Source organism: Phytophthora infestans, genomic scaffold (assembly GCF_000142945.1).
Source record: "Phytophthora infestans T30-4 supercont1.124 genomic scaffold, whole genome shotgun sequence".
Classification (NCBI taxonomy): Eukaryota; Oomycota; class Peronosporomycetes; order Peronosporales; family Peronosporaceae; genus Phytophthora; species Phytophthora infestans.
The window spans coordinates 226,511-241,738 of NW_003303635.1; the positions used below are offsets into that span (position 1 = coordinate 226,511).

Genomic DNA, 15,228 nt, shown 5'->3' on the forward strand with positions numbered 1-15,228 from the left:
AGATGCTTCACCATTCTTCTTTGACTTCTTCTTGTCACCAAAAGGCTTTGAGGCTGACGCCATGAAGGTGGCGAGGCAGAGCGAGGCACTCAGACAGACAGACGACCAAATCTGAATTGAGGTGGTCGTTTTTCAGAGCGGTTGCAACGCACATCGCATGAGGCAGGTTTTACAATGTTTGAGCAGTTTGTGCAGAGCACTTTTTAGGAAGCCCGTAATATCAAGCTAAGCTTACTTACTTTACCAGCTACAGACAGTTAACGTGTAAGCTCTGGAGAAAATAAATTCCCCAGGTAAATTTCGCGAGAATAGGATCGAGCCTTGTGGCTCGAAGAAGCCGCGAACGATTATACTGCGAGTCATTATTGTTCTGTGCTGCGAAAGACATACGGAGCGTAGCGTGTGGGTCCTCATTCTTTTCGCCGATGACGCACACCGAAGGCCTTTGGTCATGCCGTGTATTTTCGGTTGGGTGCTCATGAATCATGCCATGGATTTCAAGGGTCATGGAACGATACATGTACAGTACGTCGCGCGCCTCAACTGAGTGACCGACTCTGCCAACACACACGCAAACACGTACATGTAGCATGCCATGTCTGCTGTATCCATTTACAAGCATACTACCGCGGGCTGAGCACCACACACTTCCGCTTCAGCAAGCAAATAGACGTGCCGCACATCATGACGATCGAACCGATCATCGATAGTTTCTCAACCAGTCCATGACATGGCGACCGAACTTCGGCCCGAAGCGAGGTGGCGGCTCGTCTCGATGCCAGGAAACTTCCTCACACTTTTCGTTTCACCGCCTCTTGGACGGACCTTGTAACTCTGTAAATGGGGATTTTCTCTCGCGACACCATCACTGATTTCGTGCGAAGGGGGGACCTCGACGGTGTGCGTCGTCGCTTGGAGTTGGGCGACAACGTGAACGAGCGCCGAGGGTTCCACAACACGCCGTTGATCGAGGCCGCACGGTACAATGTGGTGGACATCCTGGAGCTGCTCATAGCGAGCGGAGCGGACCTCGAGCTAACCAACTCGAACGACCTCACGGCGCTCCATGCAGCGATCGACGAGAAGAGAGAAGCCACAGCCATCGCATTGGCGCAACATGGCGCGTGTGCGAACAACGTCGGGCTCTTTGGTCGGACGCCGCTTCAGTGTGCAGTTATTAGGGAAATGCTGGAGGTCACTGAGGTCCTTCTAGCGCACGGAGCCGATCCCATGGCCGAGAGCGACTCTGCTAAGATCGCCATGGACTACGTTCGCGCTGGCCCGAACTGTGATGAATTCGAGAGATTATTAAACGCCTACACAAGTCTTGATGGAGCTATTGGAGCCATGAACGCAGAGGCCATAGCGGTGTGTTTACGGGAGAAATTGACAGGGAGCAGAGCTGGCAAAGCGTCGGCTATTGACGCAGCTATTCAACTCAAACATACAGAAGCAGTCACGATCATTCTCCAGATGTCCTTGGCTTCTGACACGCTGGTGGAGATGGTCGAGATGCACAAGACAGTCGAACGAGGACTCGGACAATGTGATGACAAAGACTGGCGACAAGAGCTGAGAAATCTCGGTGAAGACTTTGGGAGAGGCGTATTGGCGCTACTGATGGACTCAGGTGACGTGCCTTTATTGAAGCAGCTAGTTGAAGACACGACGTCCAAGTGGATCCAAGATCTACGGCTCAGTAACGGATGGACACCACTGCACTTGGCGGCATCACAGACAAATTTCGCGCTTGTACGGTACCTTCTCGTCGACTGTGGCTGCAACCCTCTACTGTTGTCTTCTGACGCCAAAACAGCTTTTGATTTTGCAGTGGAGATTGACAGGAATAGTAAAGTTTCGTGGCTGCTACGGGAACACATCAAGCAGCGCGCATTCTGGGAGCGCGCGACGCTGATCTTAAGTGCTGCTAAAGTTACAGTGACAAGATTACGCCAACTGCTGGGTCTGATGACCAGCGTCTATGATCTTCAAGTCATCTTTGGTCTCGGGTTCCGGGCCCTCAATGTTGGGGAGATGCACACGATCCTCTCGGAAGCTTTCGACGAAGTTATTCGAGCCAAACTTATCACTGACAACCCAGCCGCGTCGTTTTTCCAACTGGCACTTCGACAGTGCACACGTGATAATTTCATTACCGAGGTGGAGCAGATGAAATGGGACCTCAAAGCGACCAAAGTGAAGAGAGAAACGTCAGTCTGGGATCGCGAAATCAAGCGCTCGTTGCTGGAGGCTGCGTGTGCTGTGAGGAAAGCGGAGAGGACTACTACGCTGCTGCACAGGCAGTTTAGCCTGCTACGGGAAGCGCTTCAAGAAGAACAGTGCACGATGAAGCAGCACACGCGTCAGTGGTACATTTCTCTTCTTTCCGTGGCCCTGATGTTGTGCGGGGGCTTGGCTTACAACTTCGGCTCTCTGCTCGATATGAGCGACCCAGCGAAGCTGTTGACCGTACTGAGCGCAGGCGACGTGGAGAATTTCCTCGGAGAGACAACGAGCACATTCGTATTTAAGCCTGACGTTGAAGCAGTACTGGTTCAGTCGGCTGTTGCTCCGATGGAATTCGCACTCACTCTCCGACATCTTGTAAGACTGGAGCAAGCTGAAAGCAGAGGCACCAAGTCTTCCACCTGTGAATCTTCCGAATGTGAAAGCTTCGACTCCAGCAAAGACGTCTTGGATGCACCTTAAAGCTACTTAAGTATCCAAACGGCACACGTCACCGATCGACGTATTGTACATACCGGTTCTGATGTAAATAATATTTAATGCAACTTCAGCACCTCGAAGTACAAAATTTAAATTTTCGTGGAAGTGCCTATCTAACGAATGTGGACCAGCGTGTGCACTTGCCAAGTTCGAGCTGTAAACAACATAACGTTCGTTTCAATTTGTCATTTTTAGCTGACTGGCATAAGCTGGCAGGCACCAAAGATGGCGACAACCAAGTCAAGCGAGACTAAACGAGCGAGTCCTGTATTACCGCGAAAAAAACTTGCCAAGGTACCCAGCATCACGCAGCTGTCAGCAGCCCTTTCAAGTCGAACGAGTGCTAAGCGAATGCTGATGATTATATGGTTTAGCTTTGGAATACTTCCGCTGGTTCTGCAAGGGAGGAACTACTTAAAACTCGTGACGGCGCACAAACTGACAGAAGATCTTGTGGTTTCAGCGGATGCGTCGAGACAGACAGCGAGTATCTCCGAGTACTGTCCTCTTGAATGGCTCTTTATCGCGAGTGCGTGGTGGAATGTTGTGGTCACACATTACTATGCGGTGGGGCAGGGGCAAGTCTGCCACTTCGTGATACCGCAGTACAACGTTCATGGATCTTTTATCCTGGGGACGCAACGCGTCAAGAGATCGCCGGCAACACCTACGAGCTGTGCGAATGAAAGCTACACCTTTGAGCATTACTTTTACCATGGAAGTATTGGATACTTTGCGTTCTACGAAGAAGCAGCAGGAACTTATTAATACTGCAAGATGGACAAGACTGCCTATGTTCGTGTTCGAGGACTTGGAACATTCGACAGTAACTTTTCAGCGTTGGCGAGCGACAGAGGAGCCTATTCGTACCGTCAATCCTACTGGTATGGCATTTTTGGGTTGATGTGGATAATGTATCGCATTGTACTCCTACGGAGAAGCTACATTTTATGCAACCGATTTGGAATGAGATGCTTCCGCTTGCAGGAGACACTATCGAGGAAGGCTGCAGCCGTTTTCATGCAAGAAAGTATGCGGTTGTCCGCGCACAGCTCGTCAAACTTTTTTCGTGTGGCGATACTTTACATGCTGCTCGAAGGCGTCATGAGCGATTTGTTTCTGCTGATTGCTCAAGACGGACCTAATGCCAAACTCCAGTACATCTCGCTGGGCTACAATTTGTCAGGGGTACTCTTGTTGCTGTTCGAAATGCTTGAGAGTAAAAACTGGCTGTGCGAGAAAGCGAGACTTCTAGTGAAAAGACTAATATTCAGCTATGAAACGTCTTTATTCGGAGAGCTCCTGTGCGCTGGAGTAATGAATTACTTCACATGGGTCAATAGATCGAGCTTGAAAGAGACACACCCAGCGGCGCTCGCAGTTTCGTATTACGTTTGGAGCTTGGTGGGCCATGGGGTCCTTGTGCTCGGGCTCGCTGCGTTTATCACGTCAGTTCGCATTGTTTTAGCGTGTGTGTATGTACTGAGGCGTCACCGAACATGTGCAGTATTGACAGCGCCTTGTTGTGTTGACACGACGTTGGGTGTGCGCTGTAAAATGATCATGCTCGGGGGATACTACTGGCACGACGATCAACTATACTACAAGATCGAAGCTCTAAAGGCGTTTGGTGTGCTGAAAATGGTCGAGGAAGACGGAGCCGAGTTTTTTATTTTCCGCAAGGTATTAATACTCTCGCTCAAAGTCCCAAGAGATGAATTCCGTGTGATTGGAAGTGTGCTGGGAAGTCGCGTTGAACCTTGTGTCGAACGGGACTGTACTGGCCCCATTTCGCTGTTTGACCGTAACCTTGGAGGATCTGGCCAAAAATCACACCCGATACATGTTCTCGAAAACGACAAGGTGCACGCAGGGCCGCCTTTGGTAAACACACCCACCTGTACAAGCAAACAATAAATTAATTTAGACTATCCGTAAACTGCACATGTACTTCAAGCCATAAAGTTTTATTTTTGGTCTGCAACTGACGCCTCATCGATGATACAATCGAGTCATGTCCAACAACAAAAATGCATGTAAGTTTGTGCAAGTATCACAACACTTTTTTTCATTGTTAAATATTTTCGCGAACGGTCTTCAATTACTATACCGAAGACAAGATTTTAATATTGCTGCTCAATGCAATGCACAAACTACAGCTCTTGCAAAGGCGTTGCGCCGGCAATTTGCGGTGCAGAAAGACATTCCTTTGCCAAGTCGCCATTACGCTCCTCAGAGACGGGGCCAAAATATCAGCCCCTTCTGCTTGCAATTAACCGGGATAGGTCACATTCCTTCTAAAATTCGTTTTCCCTTACAAATCCGATGCATAAGCTTTATTATGAGTTACAAATACCGAATTAGTTATACCTCTGTAAATGCGTAGCTAGTCAGCGCAAAGGCACAGTTACAACGTATCGCCAAGCTGCTCCCTCAGTATCGGTCGATCCCCACCAAGACGCAGGCACTGAAGCAGTACGGGCGACGTCCACTCCACGACGCCTCGCCATCTCGCAGCAGAGCCCACGCCGCCGTGGAGCGCGCAGAAGGAGACGCGCGATGCTGGCGTTCGGCGCGATGGCGGCCGTGGTGGCGCATTGCGCGGCGCTCAGTGACCGTCGCCTTATCACGTTCGACGAGGCGCACAACGCAGTGACAGACACAATAACCGAGGTGGCCAACGAAGCCGTGGATACAGCCAACACTATTGTATCGAACTTGGCGTCCACGGTACTGGGCGGCGTCACGCGGACGGATGAGACGACGCACAGCCCGTCGACGTCCATTTCGATCACGATAGGAGGCGCATCAGATGCAGACGATGATATAGCAGAAAAACACGCAACAACGAGCAGCGAAGACGAAGGGGGCGGGGGTCTCAACGACGAGAACGAGAGCCCGACGGCTATTGCAGATTCAGTATTGACCACGGCGCCGTCAACGCGGGCGCCGGCTCCGACGACAGCTCCAACGACGGGCGTGTCGGTGACAACGACAGTGTCGGGATCAAGAGATAAAGAGGAGACGACGACGGCCCCAACAGCCACGAGACGTAGTGGAGTAGCGCACGCAGTGTACATGACGAGGAGGCCGACACCACCGCCGTCCAGTGACGATGAAACAGGAGCAGAGTCGACAGGTGATAGCGGGACTGAAAGTGCGGCGCCGACGGCAGCGCCAGCGCCTCCGACCATCGCGCCCGTGACAATTTCTATAGGGACACAAGCTCCCTTAGTGGCTACTGACGCCCCTGTGTCGGTGGCAACTGAGGCCCCCGTGTCGGTATCAACACCAACAGCTGCAAACGCTCCCGTTTCAACAGAGATTCCGGCGCCAACCGCAGCACCAGCAACGCAAGCTCCAGAGCTGGCACCTGTAGAAGACACACCGACATCCACCACCCACAGTAGTTCAGAAGCAGGGCCAACGCCAGATCGCGTTATCGACGACGCGACGGACGTGCCTGCAATAGCGGGATCGGCCTCCACAGACGCTGCGGTGATTCTTCCAGACGAGAGCACAGTGATGCCAATAACAGAAGACCCAGCCATGGAAACCGGTGGCGCGGCAGCTGACACCCCCTCTACTGGTGCTGCACCGTCATCTCAAACGCCATCCTCATGGACAGCATCGTCCGGCTCCAGCAGTAACAACGAAACAGTGACATTACATTCAGCAAGCGGGAGCGAAGAGAGCAGCGAGGGAACTAGTCCAGGTCAAGTTCACGCAAGCTCAAGTGCAGATGTGAGTTTGGACGGGTCGGATGCGATGGACATCGAGAGCTCCAACTCTCGTGGAGGCAAACAGAAGAAAGAGAAGAAGAAAAAGGAGACACACAGAGGCAGTGAAGACATCAGCGCCGGCAGTAGTACAACCAGTGACCAGGGTGAATCCAGCAAGAGTTCAGGCTCCAGTAACAGCGGAGACAGTAAAACTGGCTTGGATGGGCTTTTGAAGCCTGGCGGCGTGTCCGACGTCAACACCAGTGCCGCTACGTATTACAGTTTGGGCACAGGGTCCATCGTAGCGATTGTGGGAGTGGTTGCTGGCATCATGGGTCTCCTGGTCATGTTCGTGGCTATTAGTCGTAAAAAGTATGCGGATGACGACGACGAGAGTCCACTCCCTTACGGCTACGACATGGACATGCGCTCCATCACAAGACTATCGCCAACCTTCATGCAGGACGATTCCTTTATGGAAAGTGGCTACAACGGCACAGCACTTATGGTCGCTGTCCCGCCTCCAACATACGATGGAGCGTCTTCTGTAAGTGGGGAAAGTGCCGACGAAGTGCCGTCTCTCCGTGGTCACAGGATGGCTGCCAACCATTGCGACCCGTTGACGGACATTAGCATCAGAAGTCGAGTGCCTTCTATGCAGAGTTTTAGCGGTGAATTAGACACAAGAAATGCTCGAGTGTCTGCGTTGTATTCGGTAGGATCGTCTATGACGAGCGGCAGTGAAATTAGTGGATCGTGGAGCTCTGTACTGGCATCTGACACCGATCGCCAGCCGTCACGTAACACGCGCGACACGACGCTAAGCGGGTGGTCTGCGACTAACTTATCGAGCTTCGGGAGCACTGGTAGTGGAGCCTCTGGGTTGTCCCGCGTGACTCGATCGTCGTCGGCTTTCTCCGCTCTGTCCGGTGAGCTCCGACATACCGGCGGCAGTGATCGAAGTCGCTCGTCATCCCGCCTGACAACCCATTCAGACGCACCTCGTGTCGCAGCCGGACCCGTGGATTCGAGCCGTAGTGACAAGAGCACCGAGATCTGATGATCGTTAGTGAGTGTACATAGAGTACGTGGCGTTACGCTAGACAAGTCTACTTCGGGTGGACTGTAGGCTTAGATGGCTGTGAGTGACTGGCCGCAAGTGCCTTTATATTATTTGGAGCAATGCAGCTTTTGCAATTTCCGTGTCACAATCGTCTCACGGAATCCGTGAGACGATTGTCGACTGACCACTGTTTGTCATGCGTCTTGAGCGAACGATGCAATTGGCAATGGAACGTAGCACACAGACTCAAGCTGTTAACAAACACAGAGAAATCTGAGACGTGACAGCAATTCCTTCATGTCAAAGAAACATGTCAAAGAGATTAAGTATGAGGGGCAAGGTAGAAGAATAAAGCACCATTCTCAAGCAGCCATGGAACAATGTAATCAAAGTAGCGGAGACTATGGTACCTGTGTCCTGTAAAAGTGTTACTAAAAAAACTTGGTAACAAGTGTAGACAGGCAAGAGATCTCGTGCAACCTGAGTTGCTCCAAGATCGCTTTTCCACCGTCGAAGCGACGTGTTCGGTGGGCTTTCAAAGACCGTTCTCTGCATTCATAATGTACCAACACGTATGCACTCATTGTTTTCGCGCAGTGAGGCAACATCAAGTGTGTGTCGAGGCCTCATGCATGCACTTCACAAAGATCGTAACGAACAGAGTGCTTCAGAACGAGGAGTTCCTTAGAGGAGGACATACCGTATGTCAAGTGAAGATGCCGCGGCAGCCCGTGTGAAGTGTTTTGACTGTGGGGCCATTTAAGGCGATGTCAAATTAAAATCTAAGAGATGTAATACATGTATTTCTTTTCTATCTTTCATTGCAACTTGTTTGATGATCTTTGCTTTTGGTGGTCGCTGTCGTTGTGACTTCAACATTGCCAAATCAGCAAGACTACCTTTTCTTACATTCCTACACATTTCATCACTTTCTCTGCGCGTTCTTCAGAGGCAGACGGTTCAATACCGGTAAACCTCTTCGAGCTGTCGTTTCATCCAATCATCACTCTGGAAAGTTCCTTCTAGGTTTTTTACTGGCCAAAACGCAACCTGATTTCAGTACCGTTTTGCTACCAGATCTAGTCGAAGCGTCGGAGAGCTACCAGCGCCGAGCGTCACTTGCGCTCTTGCCCGCCACAGTCCCAGACGCGGACACATAACCGCCCGGAAACCACTCAGTAGCTGGAAGGTGTTGGGTCAGCTCCCAAGTCGACAATAGAGCCGCAATGTTCCGCAAGAAGACGGCCGGTCCGGTAGTCGACGAGAAGGGGGCCCCCGCCAACGCCATCTCCCCTGCTGCACCCGTAGATGCCCCGCGCGTACGACGAGCCTTCTGTTTGGGTGATTTTGATCTCCTGGCAACTTTGGGTACGGGCACTTTTGGCCGCGTACGCCTAGTGCAACTGAAAGGCGTGGGGTCTTTCCACGCACTGAAGATCCTCAAGAAGAGCGAGATCTTGCGGCTGCAACAGCTGCACCACATCAAGTGCGAAGTGGAGATCTTGAGCAGAATTCAACACCCGTTTATCGTCAACTACCTGGGTCATTTCCAGGACGAACGAAGATTGTATCTTGTTCTCGAATATGTGCAAGGTGGCGAGCTCTTTTCCTATTTGCGACGCCAAGGCCGTTTCCCCGACCATGTGGCCTGCTACTACGCAGCGCAATTGGTCACAGCACTGGCTTGTCTCCATGCGCAACACATTATCTACAGAGACTTAAAGCCCGAGAACCTCCTTATCACATCCGAAGGATACCTCAAGATCACCGACTTTGGCTTTGCCAAGATCGTTGAGGACAAGACGTGGACACTATGCGGTACACCCGAGTACCTCGCTCCGGAGATTATTCAGAGTAAAGGTCACGGCAAGTCGGTGGATTGGTGGGCGCTCGGCGTGCTTATCTACGAGATGCTGGCCGGGTATCCGCCCTTCTACGACGAGAACCCGTTCGGTATTTATCAAAAGATCCTGGACGGCAAGGTGGACTTCCCCAAGCACATAGACTCCAAGGCCAAGGACCTCATTAAGAAGCTCTTATCGCAAGACCGTACCAAGCGACTCGGTACGTTCAACGTGGCTGGCGTTGTATTTCGTCGCCAAGTGACTTACGATATTCTTGTCTGTATTGTGTTCTTTTAGGCTGCTTACGAGGCGGATCGGAAGACGTGAAGAAACATAAATATTTCGGCAAAGTGGACTGGAATTCGGTGCTCGCACGCTCCGAGACGCCGCCATATCTACCGCCAGTGGGAGGACCCGGCGACCATACGCATTTCGACGAGTACCCGGACTCGCCCGTTGACGACGCTGTCATTCTGTATGGAGAAGATCGAGCTGCCTTCGAAGTGTTCGACCAATTTTAAGTTCAATGCGAGCAAATATCTTTCCATGTCAATTGCCGGTACTCGAGTTGCGAGGCACTGACGCTGAGGTTTCAGTTTGTGCCAATTTCCAGTAGCAACTTGCAAACTACTTCGGAGTAATAGTTATCGTACTCTTTTTATTCGTGCTTATTAACCCGAATTGTGCGCAGTAATCGAGCAGCCTGATCCTCGACATGTGACGCTGTGTCAGAAGTTTCACCGTTGCAGGCTGCACTTTTGGCAGCTTGAGCGGGGACTCTGTACACCGTCACGTCTCCTGTCGAGTCTCCGACAATGAGCACGGGGGCTTTCGGGGCAAACGCTACGGTAGTGCACTCCAGCGGCACTTCAACCATTGTTGTGGCTGGGACTTCGACTGCGTTCGGGTCTCGACAGGTTTCGTCATCGTCGCGTTCTTTGGGAGTCAAATCTCGGGTACATGAATCCAGCGCATCGCCCTCAGTCGGTTGAGTCACAGGAACAGGCACAGAGATGAATTTCTTTGGAAAATGACGCACAACCGGGTCTAGCGTCGACTGAATGAGGTCCCAGAGCTCGATACGACCGTCTTCAGCCACAGCAGCGAACACCCCGGCGTTACTCGGACTCCAGGACGCTCCAAGCACTGCCTTTGCCAGGTCCACCGAGTGGAACGTGAGCGTTGCTTCCCCGTGAGGGTCAGCTTGATGCCATAGCTTAAGACTCCAGTCACCCGAGCACGAGAGAAAGAGGTCGCTACAGAACGGAGATATCAGCAGTTGATACACGGGGCCAGTGTGGCCAATATACGTCTGCAAGTACTGCTCATTGTACGATACCGAGCACTTGTGCACCAGTCCGTCCTCCGTTCCCACATAGTAAACGGACGGATCTCCTTGACTGGCAAAGGCGAGGCTCCGACCACTCGCCTGTCGTGAAATCACCCCATCTGTGCCCCCTCCGACGCCATTTACCCCTGTTGCAGCAGTCCCCGGGCCTCCTAGAAGTGGGTTTGGTGCCCGTTTGAGCGTCATGAGATCACTGTAACTCAGTCCTTTCTTGAGACTCCACTCGACAACGCGCCCATCCGCAGAGACACTGACGACGCTTTCACTGCCTCCATGAGCCACCCACTTGACTTGCCATACAGCATCAAGATGTTTGCCGCTCTGACCTGAACTTGACGCGATCGGAACTGGAGCGTGCCTCGCTGTTGGCGTTGGCGTCACACCTAACAATGCAGAGCCTGAAGCAGAGCTACAGGAGACGGAATCGTCTTTTCGAGTGTCATAGATGGACACGACACCATCGGCAAAACCAACTGCAAGCAGATACGGATGTGCAGTACTGAAGTCGATGGAGGTCACGCCCACAGGAAGTTGGTAGATCCGCTCGGGATATTCAGGATTTGTCAGCGACCAGAAGAGAACCAAACCGTCTCGTTCCGTGCCCGTCGTTCCAGCACCGACGGCTGCTGTAGAAGCTGCAGCAGATTGAGAGTTTTGTCCAGGTCGAGACACTGAATTACTAGCTGTACCGGACGTTTGAACACCGTTGGCGGGAGACGGAGATGCAGCGGGAACTTCGGGTTGAATCGACTGATCGTTGCGAGCGTAAGAAACTGCGAGTAAATCTTCATTCGCCGTGTTCCACGCGAGACACGACACGGTCCTGTTTTGAGTGAGCTCACAGCTGAAAGTCCACAGCTTTTCGAGTTCTTCGATGCTTTTTGGACCGACTGAAAACGAGTCTGAGCGTCCGGAACCGACAGTCCCCGGGAAACCCATGTCGAGTGCTGGTACGATCACATTTGGAGGTTCAGCTACTGTTTCTATCGTCTCGAGCATGGGGAAATCTCGGTACCTGACGTGTTGTTCGTGATAGACATTCTGTTGAACGGCACGTTCCACGATACTGGCCATGAGAGTGAGGGAGGAGGAGCCCAAGACGTGAGACGTTCGTTGACGAGCAATGATCTCGCCCAGATCCACGTTAGTATTGGCTCGAGCGTACACGTTGTTACCTTTTTGGTCGCCACTTCCGTTTACTGCACCACTGAGGACGCCACGTGACGCGTTCGCGACGCTCATTCCTACTTGGGAGTTGGTCGCTGCACTGCCCGAGCTTGCACCTTCGGCTGTTAAACCCGCAAAGTCTTGCGAGGCACCAGCTGAAATACTGCCACCGCTTTGGTCGCCCAGAACAATCGACGCGTTGGAATTCCCCGACACGTATGCCGTCGCCACTGCAGTAGAGCGTTGACTGTCGAACACCCGGGACTTCTGGCTGTAAGTACTGCTATAACCGTGTCTGTTTTGCGTCTTGCGGCTTGGTCTCGAAGCGCGATGTTGCCTTGCACGCAGATCCTCGACAATGTCGCCATCCACATCCAGCACACAACCAGGGGAGGCTAACGTGGCCCCGACGATCTCCTCAACTTGTTGCTTTAGCTGAACATCCCCAACACCCCCTCCAATTGGTTCTGTCCCTGTAGCCACTGGCGGTCCTTCTGTGGTTCTAGACTGTCCTTCACTTGACGATGGTTGAGCCTGAGAAGCTCCGATCGGAATGGCACCACCAACCTCGTCGTCGGCGTTAGTTTCATCCTCCATCTTCCCACAGTCGTAGATATCCCAGTCTGTGGCTACACAGGCAGCGTCACGCGTAGCTGGCGGGGCCGTCATGACTTCTTTTGCTTTCTGTGCGAGCTGCAGAGTCTGAGTTCGACCCTGAACGTACTTGTCGCTGCCTTTCTTCTGCGCGCAGACCGCTTGATAGCGTTTATTCCTCGCCGCGACAGCGTTATGATCAGGTGCATCAATTGCCACACAAACACTGCGCAGCTCGAAAAGCGTTTCCGTCGCAGTCTCGCCAAGTCTCACAGTGATCGGCCGGCGCACGCCCGGGGATATCCCAGTTGCAACCGCCACGGACTTTCTACCAGCCAGTAGAGGAGCGTCCTGAACGGGCCCCAGAGGATCGCCGGCTTCACCCTTGCCTTGTTCGTGGTCTTCAGTGTCAGTCGGGCCAGCAGTAGCCGCAGATCGAGCGTTTTCGTCCGCTTCCTGATTCGATGAAGGGGTCACAGAACTGGTAGTTGGATGGTCTACGATACTCGGTTTCGGCTCCTTTCGAGGCGCTTTCACGCCCGCTGTGCCTACGATAGAGGAAGAGCTCTCGTTGTCCGAGTCATTGTCGGCCGAAGAAGTCGATGCAGTGCTGAAGAGAAAACTGGCTCCGGCCATCGAGGCCCCAGCAGTAGAAGCACCGACGACGTGGGCTTTGGAGCGAGCATGTCTTCCTCCTTTGCCTCTGCCTTTGGATTCTGTCGATGTCTTGATGCGACTCACCAGTAAGGACTGCGGAGTCACATCTTGTCCGTCCAAATACACGCGAGTCGAGTGTCCAGAGCCGTGGCCGGCAGCTCCTCCGTTCACATTGGCGACGCTCCCGTTCACACGTCGACTGGAATTTGACACGGAGGACGCACCAATGATCCGAGATCGACCGGCGGCATCCCTCCTGCTGCCGTGGACCTGCTTGGAGCTGCTTCCCACTGGAATTCTGGCGCTTGAGGCCATGCTCGAAAGAAAGAACGCAAATGTGCAGAGGTGTCCCGTCCCTCCAGCCTTTTTGAAGGCTACATGTACATGTACCAATAAGAACGTAAACTTATTAATACAGTACCTGTTTGTTTTGGGTCATTTAACCCCTTCAAACCGGGAGCCTGCATATGCAGCTTTTCAAAAATGCTTAACCTGCATATTGCAGGTTAAGCTCAAATATGACTTAAAGTTTGTATAGTTACTTTTTTTTTCAAATCCTCGGCTATACAAAATCTAAGTCAAAAAGAACCAGGCTCTCTGTACGTGTGGTAGCATAGAAGATACACATAACAAGCGACGAGACAGATAATATTTCTCTAAATTTGAATATAAGATATAAAAAGTTTATGTGGTAAACATGAGTTTTACATTATTTTCCAAAGGTAATTTTTTCGCTCCCTCTCCAGCCACTCATTCGAGAATTCGCGCTGGAAAAGAACGGAGCCAGGCTCTCTGCATGAAATGGTGGCTGTCCGAGGCAAGTACGTGAGCAGTCAAAACATCCCGTTTGGTGTGGCGTGGAAGGAGCTGAAGAAGCAGGGATGGACATCTGTAAGACCGCGAGCGAAGGACTTAGATCCGAGATGGAAGTACGTTCGCCCTGGCGGACATGCTAACGGCACAAAAGGCATCGACTTTTTTCTTGGGGAGGAAGGGCTGTTGGAGTACTACAGTGGTGGTAAGCGAGATGGTGGCGATTGCTGGCTACACAGTCTAACCAATTGTTTGTATGATGTTACAGCTTCCAAAAAGCCTTCGTCTACCGGTTCTTGACCATTCCATACGCCACCAGCACCTCCTGCTGATCCTGCTGTCACAGCAAGATCACCACACGCTCAAGCGGCCACCACCCAGCCCACGTCTCCACTTCAACCTTCTTCAGGTACTCAGCAGCCTTTGACGCGACAAACGCAAGTGAAGCGCACTCGAAAAGTGCCCAAGCCGCCTGCCACGGACAAGCAGAAACGTCGCCGCTCATGAGAGTACCAGTTGCATATTCATGATATGATATGCAGGATATGCAGGATAACTAACTAGCATTATGCATTAGCTCATGCAGTACATCCGCCCGAAGAAGCCCGTACGCTATCCTGAATATTTCATCGACCACATGCATATTGATGCAGTCTAACGCTTGTGAATGCACTATAGTTGACGACGCCATATCTGATGAAGAAAAAGCGCCAGTGCCAGTAGCTGAACCCGTTACTCAAGTCGTCGCTCAAACCCCCATCGTGTTGCCAGGTCCTCATGGAGGTGACGAAGAAAATGTTGAATGGGGGGACGAAGGGTATTCCAGCGTTGAGTCTGTTGAAGAGAACAACGAAACGGGTATGTCTTACAATGCGATTCAGTGCGTATGCTGCATATTCATGATACCTTATACTGATTATTCATGATAACGATTTTTTATGCTTGTGTTACGAAGATATACTTGCAGAAACAACTGACCGGTTGAATGTGGACGCCCCGGGCGGAAGAGACCCCAACTATGATGCACTTGAATCTGGCGATGAAGCGGCAAGGGACGACGTTGTCACAGATACCCAGTCTGATTGCAGTGGTTGGGTATCAAATGCCAGTGCGGCCGATGGATCGGAGCCGGACCCTGAACGAGACGAGATGGATATTGCGCTGGCAAAAGAATTTATGGATGGATTTGGAGGCACCGACGCTGTGTTGGCGGGTAACTTGCTGGACAGAACACTGAGAGAGTTTTCGACTAATGGATGGGGCCCAATTCAAGAACCGGATGTGTATGAGGAG

At 51.9% G+C, this 15,228-nt stretch overlaps 5 protein-coding genes across 5 annotated transcripts; 3 read left to right on the top strand and 2 right to left on the bottom strand.

The window, feature by feature from the left end:
• Nucleotides 1–840: 840 nt before the first annotated feature.
• PITG_20154 (uncharacterized protein) lies at nucleotides 841–2,709 on the top strand (the record flags this gene model as incomplete). Its single annotated transcript, XM_002895891.1, has 2 exons — nucleotides 841–1,630; nucleotides 1,832–2,709. 2 exons carry the CDS (start codon nucleotides 841–843, stop codon nucleotides 2,707–2,709), a joined length of 1,668 nt encoding a protein of 555 aa, XP_002895937.1.
• Nucleotides 2,710–3,639: 930 nt separating this feature from the next.
• On the top strand, nucleotides 3,640–4,445 carry PITG_20155 (uncharacterized protein; the record flags this gene model as incomplete). Its single annotated transcript, XM_002895892.1, has 2 exons — nucleotides 3,640–4,391; nucleotides 4,433–4,445. 2 exons carry the CDS (start codon nucleotides 3,640–3,642, stop codon nucleotides 4,443–4,445), a joined length of 765 nt encoding a protein of 254 aa, XP_002895938.1.
• A 672-nt stretch (nucleotides 4,446–5,117) lies between these two features.
• On the bottom strand, nucleotides 5,118–5,921 carry PITG_23179 (uncharacterized protein; the record flags this gene model as incomplete). The annotated part of the gene is made up of 1 exon (XM_002895893.1): nucleotides 5,118–5,921. The coding sequence occupies one exon, from the start codon at nucleotides 5,919–5,921 to the stop codon at nucleotides 5,118–5,120; it is 804 nt and encodes a 267-aa protein (XP_002895939.1).
• A 2,673-nt stretch (nucleotides 5,922–8,594) lies between these two features.
• PITG_20156 (cAMP-dependent protein kinase catalytic subunit, putative) lies at nucleotides 8,595–9,877 on the top strand (the record flags this gene model as incomplete). Its single annotated transcript, XM_002895894.1, has 2 exons — nucleotides 8,595–9,576; nucleotides 9,654–9,877. The coding sequence occupies 2 exons, from the start codon at nucleotides 8,739–8,741 to the stop codon at nucleotides 9,875–9,877; spliced, it is 1,062 nt and encodes a 353-aa protein (XP_002895940.1).
• A 137-nt stretch (nucleotides 9,878–10,014) lies between these two features.
• On the bottom strand, nucleotides 10,015–13,437 carry PITG_20157 (Axonemal Inner Arm I1 Intermediate Chain Dynein; the record flags this gene model as incomplete). The annotated part of the gene is made up of 1 exon (XM_002895895.1): nucleotides 10,015–13,437. The coding sequence occupies one exon, from the start codon at nucleotides 13,435–13,437 to the stop codon at nucleotides 10,015–10,017; it is 3,423 nt and encodes a 1,140-aa protein (XP_002895941.1).
• Nucleotides 13,438–15,228: the final 1,791 nt, after the last annotated feature.